Source organism: Populus alba, chromosome 13, assembly GCF_005239225.2.
Source record: "Populus alba chromosome 13, ASM523922v2, whole genome shotgun sequence".
NCBI lineage: Eukaryota > Viridiplantae > Streptophyta > Magnoliopsida > Malpighiales > Salicaceae > Populus > Populus alba.
In genome coordinates, this window is record NC_133296.1 from 10,048,749 (window position 1) to 10,057,060 (window position 8,312).

The following is an 8,312-nucleotide window of genomic DNA, read 5'->3' on the forward strand; positions in this document are numbered from 1 at the left end:
TTAAAAAATAAATTCTATATAATAATAAACTCAAATCCAATCCATCTATATTCATCAGCACACTTAGGTCCCGTCAGCAATACATGATCCATCGCCAATTTTTAAGGAATTCTCACTGACAGTGGAGAGGAATACGTGTAAAAACCACGTGGAAAACCCATCCACTTAATATAAGTAGCCACGTGTCTACAAATCTCATTAAATAGCCCCAACGTACCAGCCTGCTTCGTATTTTCTCTGCCCTTTCCCGTTAACAAAAACACAAACTTTATTACACCTCCCCCCTGGTCTCTCTCTCGCTCTCTATCTGGAGCGATCCACAGCTCAAACACCAACGTACCCTTGAAGCAAACTCTCTCTCTCCCCCTCACTTCCCGATGCTTTTTAACGGCAACTCTAACCGAAACCCTAACTGTTTCACCGGAATCTGGTGAACCATTTTAGTGTCCTGTTCACTGAGCTTTAAATGCACCAGCTTACTGCTGCTTATTTGGTTATCAGATCATCTGTTTACTTGCTAGAAGTTTTTATCTTTTTTGTGAAACTTGAAGCCAAAAGTTAGGGACATTTCTGGGCATTGGTCAGGCGCAGGGAGAACTATAACATCATCTTCTCACTTGAGCTAAGAAATGTTTGGGTTGTTGTCTCATTTTGCCAAGTTTGACTTCTACTTGTCTCTCTACTTCAAATCTAGACGTTAAAAAATAACCTCTTTTTTTTTTTTTTTTCGTTTTTGAGGCCAATAGAATATATCACTAGTTTTTAGCTTTTCCCTTCGTTTTTTCTATTTTTATTTACTTAGTTTCAATGGGCTGTAGTGGTTTTTGAGTTTCTTGATAGCAATTATCAATGTCAAGGACAAAAAAGCTGCTGAGCTTATTAGCTTTCTTGGTTTTATCTTTTCGAACTCAATGTGTGAGATCCCTTAACCCATCATTAAATGATGATGTTTTGGGTCTAATAGTGTTTAAAGCAGACCTTCAAGATCCAAAGAGAAAGCTCTCATCTTGGAACCAAGATGATGACACTCCCTGCAACTGGTTTGGTGTCAAATGCAACCCCAGATCCAACCGGGTCACTGAGCTCTCTCTTGATGGGCTCTCTCTCTCAGGTCAGATCGGCCGTGGCCTCATGCAGCTCCAGTTCCTTCACAAGCTCTCTCTATCAAGAAACTGCCTTACTGGTAGCATTAATCCTAACCTTACTCGCCTTGAAAACCTTAGAATCATTGATTTGAGTGAAAACAGTCTCTCCGGGACAATACCGGAGGACTTTTTTAAGGATTGTGGAGCTTTGAGGGACATTTCTTTGGCTAAGAATAAGTTTTCAGGGAAGATTCCAAATACTTTGAGCTCATGTGCTAGTTTAGCATCCATAAATTTGAGTTCGAATCAGTTTTCAGGGTCTTTGCCTGCCGGGATTTGGGGTTTGAATGGGTTAAGCTCACTTGATTTGTCTGGTAATTTGTTGGATAGTGAGATTCCCAGGGGGATTGAAGTATTGAACAATTTGAGGAATATTAACCTGAGCAAGAATCGGTTTAATGGGGGTGTTCCAAATGGGATTGGAAGCTGTTTGTTATTGAGGTCTGTGGATTTCAGTGAGAATATGCTTTCTGGGACTGTTCCAGACACAATGCAGAATCTTGGCTTGTGTAATTATTTGAGTTTGAGTAACAACATGTTCACTGGTGAGGTTCCAAACTGGATTGGTGAACTCAATCGCCTTGAGACTTTGGATCTTTCTGGAAATAGATTTTCGGGTCAGGTTCCAACTTCAATTGGGAATCTTCAATCATTGAAGGTGTTTAATTTGTCTGCAAATAGTTTAAGTGGGAACTTACCAGAATCTATGACCAATTGTGGAAACCTTTTGGCTTTGGATTTTAGCCAGAATTTGCTGAGTGGCGACCTTCCTGTGTGGATTTTTGGTTCAGGTTTGGAGAAAGTTTTGCAATTGGAGAATAAGCTCAGTGGAAAATTTAGCTCTGCTCCAAAGCTTCAAGTCTTGGATTTATCACACAATGATTTTTCTGGTAAGATTGCATCTTCCATCGGGGTTTCAAGCAGCTTGCAGTTCTTGAATCTGTCAAGAAACTCTCTCATGGGTCCTATTCCGGGGACTTTTGGAGATTTGAAGGAATTGGATGTTCTTGATTTGAGTGATAACAAGCTAAATGGGAGCATTCCTATGGAAATTGGAGGAGCTTTTGCTTTGAAGGAACTGAGACTGGAGAGGAACTCGCTGTCGGGGCAAATCCCAAGTTCCATAGGGAACTGTTCTTCATTAACGACTTTGTAAGCTTTCCTTTCTCAATCTGTTATGTTTTTTGTTTTCTTGTCCTTGTTCAATTTGGTAGAGGCAAGAGTTAGATGAGTTCATGAATTCTGTTTCAATTTCTCTTTGTCAGACAGTTAGAGCCACAATTTTCTGCGTTGATCTCAAATTTTTCATAAACTACGACAGTTGCTACTGTACGTACTACTTTATTGTTAGGGTTGATGGTGTTTGCTTTCGAGGATTATACGTACAGTCTCTAGATTATGATTTTGGACTCTTTTTTTACCAAATTAGTTTTAGAGTTTAAATTTGCAGTAGCTTATTGCGTAACTAAAAGAATGTGATGTTCAAGTTATTTGCATTGTTGTATGTGTCTTCGTTTCAAAATAGGAGAAGTCCCTTGTCCCTTAACATTTGTTTTCTTTTTTCCTTAAAGAGTAAATATTGGTTAAAGATGGTACTGTCTTCATCAGTCTAACTCGTTCTTGTTTTTCTGTTTCTTTCGATGAGGTAGAATCCTATCTCAAAACAGCCTCACAGGCACGCTACCCAAGCAGTTGGCAACCCTTCCCAGCCTCTCCTCCTTTAACATTTCCCACAACAATTTGCAAGGTGAACTACCAGCAGGCGGTTTCTTTAACACCATATCACCTTCATGTGTCGCTGGAAATCCATCCCTTTGTGGGGCTGCAGTCAATAAGTCTTGCCCTGCAGTCCTTCCCAAACCCATTGTTCTCAATCCAAACTCTTCTTCTGATTCTACTCCAGGCTCACTTCCTCAAAATCCTGGTCACAAAAGAATCATTCTAAGCATATCTGCTCTCATTGCCATTGGTGCTGCTGCTGTCATTGTTGTAGGTGTGATTGCCATCACCATGCTTAATCTCCGTGTTCGGTCATCAACATCTAGATCTGCAGCTGCTCTCACATTATCTGCAGGTAATGGCTTTAGCGATTCGTCCACTACAGATGCCAACTCTGGCAAACTTGTCATGTTTTCTGGTGACACTGACTTCAGCACTGGAGCACATGCTCTGCTCAACAAGGATTGTGAACTTGGGAGAGGTGGGTTTGGAGCAGTGTACCAAACTGTTCTCAGAGATGGGCGTCCTGTTGCAATCAAGAAACTTACTGTATCGAGTCTTGTCAAGTCCCAAGAAGATTTTGAAAGGGAAGTTAAGAAATTGGGGAAAATCAGGCACCAAAACCTTGTGGCACTTGAAGGTTATTATTGGACTCCATCCTTACAGCTTCTCATATATGAGTTTGTCTCTGGTGGTAGTTTGTATAAGCATCTGCATGACACACCAGGTGGGCATTTTCTGTCATGGAATGAGAGGTTCAATATAATTCTAGGGACTGCAAAAAGCTTGGCACATTTGCATCAATCAAACATCATCCACTACAACATAAAATCAAGAAACATCCTTATCGACATTTCAGGTGAACCAAAAGTTGGTGATTTTGGCCTAGCAAGGCTGTTGCCAATGCTAGACCGCTATGTTTTAAGCAGCAAAATTCAGAGTGCGCTTGGCTACATGGCACCAGAGTTTGCTTGTAGAACAGCAAAGATAACCGAGAAATGTGATGTTTATGGTTTTGGGATTTTGATTCTGGAGATTGTTACTGGGAAGAGACCTGTCGAGTACATGGAAGATGATGTGGTAGTGCTTTGTGACATGGTTAGAGGTGCATTGGAGGAAGGCAGGGTGGAAGAATGCGTTGATGGAAGGCACCTGGGAAATTTCCCAGCAGATGAGGCCGTTCCAGTTATGAAGTTGGGCTTGATTTGCACATCGCAAGTTCCATCAAGCCGGCCAGACATGGGAGAGGTAGTTAATATATTAGACCTGATCAGATGTCCTTCAGAAGGCCAAGAGGAGTCAGGATGAACATGAATTATGATGTTAAGAAATTAAGAGCTGGGATTTATAACTGGGTTATCCGGGGAAGAGGAATCCGGTTTATTGAACTAATCAACGAGGAGAAAATCAGCTGCTGGAGGTTCTTTTTCCCTTTGTTTTGTACTAGTTCTTCTCCTGATTGTTTTTTAGTTTATGTTTGTGGTTTATTCTCGATGTCGCTGTTAGGTTGCCGGATTCCTTTTCACCGGGCTCGAATAGGGGACCCTTTTGGATATTGTCACGAAGTTGCTTCTAATTCTCCAGTCTTGCATTTTGCATCTTGATTTTGTTTCTGGTTATGAGCTGATAGTAGAAATGGTTTGACTGATTTCACACGCTAGTTCAGCTCTTGGCACTTGTTTTGAACTCCTATAGTTGTTCTTCATAGCCAAAAGTCCTGCTTTAAAAATCAGGTGATATCAATGATAGCAACGGTGGAGGTATTAAAATAGTTTCTCACAAGTCAAAAGTGACTCCAACCCTGAGGATTCCAAGGATTCCTAGCACAGCACTCACTTGGAAGAGAGTAGTAATCTCAGTGGTCAATTGAATAATAGGAAGAAAAATAGGGAAAAGGGGAGAAAAGAGGTAGGAAGGGCCCATGCAAGATTGTCGAGGTACGGGAATGGAATATTACACAAGATGATGCTGTCGGAATATAAAGATGGTTGGATTTTGACTCTTGAGCTGTTTGTTCCTTTGTTTTAAATGCATTATTTGTTCCTTTCCTTTTAACAAAGCTAATCTCACATGGGTTTTCACCTTTTCCTTCCCTTCTTTTTGGTAATGTCAGTGCCCAACCCCTTCTCTTTCCCCTTCTTTTCCCCTGTTCTTGACAAACTAGTAGTGCTATAACCAATGGAGGTTTTATAAATGGCCTTTTCATCATCAACTAGCACATGGTGGTTTATTTTTTTATTATTTTATTCTTGCCCACCAAGTCTCTTGGTTGTTGAAGTGACACAAGCTTTTTTGTGCTGTACTTGCAATTGCTTCACCACTGTAGTATTTGTCCCTAGTGTTGGTCGATATCATCCATCCATACACGCCCTTGTGTCTTCTTTACCACTGTCCTAGGCACTGCTAATTTATGATAGCACTAAAACATTCTCCAAGGCAGCAAAAACATCATCAAGGGTAGTCATATTATCGTTTATTTTTTATTATATTATTGCCATTATTAATTAAAATAAGGAAATGATGATTTTGTCTATGTAAACATTAACCTTGAGAACAATGGTATAATGGTTTTTTTTTTTTGGCACAATGAAATAACTTTGTACCCTTTAAGGCAAAACAATTAAAACACTAACTGGTAGGGGTACTTTTGACTTTTTCACTTTATTATACAGTAAAATTGTCGCATTGTCCTTACATTAGAATTGTTTTTGCCTTTGGGTCAATGGGTGTTTTTTTATCTTTTTATTTATCGAGACGGCTAGAGGCAGTTTAGTATTTGTATATAAATAAATTATAATTTAATATAAAAAAGGTGATTGCATGTGTGATTGACGCAGATGTGCTTGGATTCTCTCATGGTTTTTGGACAATGCATACAACATTTTTCAGCAACCAAACTTTAGCTTTAAATGATAATATTTTCATCATCAGGACATAATCTCTATTACCTGACGATGCGTGTACTAAAAATATGTCGGGTTTTTTGCCTATGGCCATTTTTTTTTTGTAAAAACTCAATTAAAGCTTTTCTCGAGTGAAAGTAAAAGAATTTATTTAATCCAGATATATATCAGATTAGATGAAATAAAAGAAACTTTGATAAAAAAAAATGAGTGAAATTGAATTAAAATAAAAAAAGTGATAGTGCATAAATTAATCAAAAAGGAAAAGTAGTGGGGAAAAACACAAAAATATAAGATAAATGAAATCAATATGTAATTAATAAAAAATTAACTATAAATGCTCATTTTTCTCTATTTGGCCGCACTTTTCTACACAAAGAGAGGGGGGGTTGTTAATTTATTTTTCTTTCTTAATTCAGGTTAAATCCATTAAGAAACAAAATTAGAGTGAGTAAGGGATAACAAGTAATCAAAAGAAAAAATTGAGTGTTTTGGTGGGTTATTTTGAAGAAATTTACAGGCTAGGGTTTTGGAAAGGGAAAGAGAGAGGAAATGAAGGGAGCCTTGTGTTTCTTACATCCATTACTTGAGTTATTATCCATTTAAGATAAGAAATACACATCAAAGAGATTAATTACAATGAATTTGTAGTTTTGTTAATGAATTGGAAATGTTAAGGTTATGTGAGAATGAAATTGTGTTGTTTGATTGATGAATGGATGTTATTGTGTTTGATTAATGTCTGAAAGTATGAGAATATGGTTGGGTAATGATTTAATTTCAACATAAAAGTTGAATTAATAAGTTCCACCATGAAAGTCGAATTAAACTTCACAAAATAATACCATTGCGATTGATTCAAATTTCACATATTAATTCCTTCCCTCACATGCATAATTTACATAATTTTATTTTCTTGTCTCATGGACATCATTTACATAATATTATTTTCCTACATATTATTATTTCTTGCCTCATAGGTGTATTTTACATAATATTATTTTCCTGCCTCGTAGGTATCATTTACATATTAATATTTTCCTACCCCGTAGGAATCATTTACATGATATTATTTTACTCTTCATCCAAACACTCAACTTGAATATAAAATAATCTTTGTCTAAATAACCAACTTAACATATAATTAACTAGTCTTCATCCCAATTGTAGACTAAGATATAAAATAGATAAGTTTTTTTCCAAACAATTGACTTAACATGTAATTAATCAATCTCTTTCTTTACAACCAACTTATTTTTAACATTATCTAGTTCTATTGTTGCGGCCATTTCAAGAATTAAACTAATTAATGTGTTGTTGTATTTTTATGGGTGTATTTTTATTTAATGTCATTACTCTACTCGAAAACATAATTTACCACTCCAAATACATAATTTTTCATGACATTTATTTTTCACCCTAAAAGTATAATTCTTGTGATATTATCTTTCATAAAAGCACAATTACGATAATGAACATTTGTTCTTGATATATACAAATAAGCATACAATTTGAATTTCAACATTTACATATATAACTAAATTAACTAAAGATGTAAGGGCAATCTTTACCTTAAGGTCTTGTTAGAAGTGCTCTTGAGAAAGTGAATACACATATTACCATAAAACTCTCAATAATAATTATTTAATATCTTGTTTGGCCAAACACACACATGTTCACTTATTTATCAATCAATTTAGTTGGACACATAAATACACACATTGCCATAAATAATTATACAGACCTTAGCCTATTTTGGCATTTTAACATACACCACTCCAAGCATTCATACCATGCTTTTTATGTGTTTAGCATAAATTTTCATATACATATTTTTCTTATAGTTTAGACTCACTAAAAGAAATATTAAAATTTCACATTTAACTTCAATGTCCTTCTATTTACATCAAATTCATCAATTATCTATACAATTTATCTTAAATTTTAGTTTAATTAAACCTCTCCACATAAAAATTATCAAATTCCTTTCTTCTACTTTTCAAAACTCCCTTTCCAATATGTAAAACATACAACCATTCAACATTTTATCCTAATTATAACTAATTACACCTACACATTAATTAATTTGTGCATAATTTCACAATTAGAACACATTCCAATTTTCTCAACAAATGCATTTCACAATTTTCTCAACAACTTTGACCCTTAAAATTGCAAAATCATAATCACTTTCTAAACATTACAACACCATTAAAAACACTAATATTTACACAATTCCATCAATCTTCATATTCTCTTCTTTTCGTTTACACATTTAACAAAACATTATCAACTAATTAATTTCATGTAAATTACCGTAAAGATTAACTCATTACCATCATCACACCAATCTATTTAAGTATTACAACATTATTAAAAGCACCAAAATTTACTCATTTTCTCAACTTCTCACACTTTCATCTTTTCACCCTTAACAAACATTTTCTAATGATTAGGCATTCTTTTTCACATGAAATGCAACATAACTAACATAATCTCATCGTCATATTAATTATATTAAAACATAACAACATCATTAAAACAC

General features: G+C 35.7%; 1 protein-coding gene across 1 annotated transcript; it reads left to right on the forward strand.

Annotated features, from left to right (window-relative positions):
- Positions 1-229: 229 nt before the first annotated feature.
- Positions 230-4,951, forward strand: LOC118034440 (probable LRR receptor-like serine/threonine-protein kinase IRK). Its single transcript, XM_035039729.2, has 2 exons — positions 230-2,297; positions 2,795-4,951. Exons 1-2 carry the CDS (start codon positions 850-852, stop codon positions 4,170-4,172), a joined length of 2,826 nt encoding a protein of 941 aa, XP_034895620.1. The 5' UTR covers positions 230-849; the 3' UTR covers positions 4,173-4,951.
- The last annotated feature ends 3,361 nt before the right edge of the window (positions 4,952-8,312 follow it).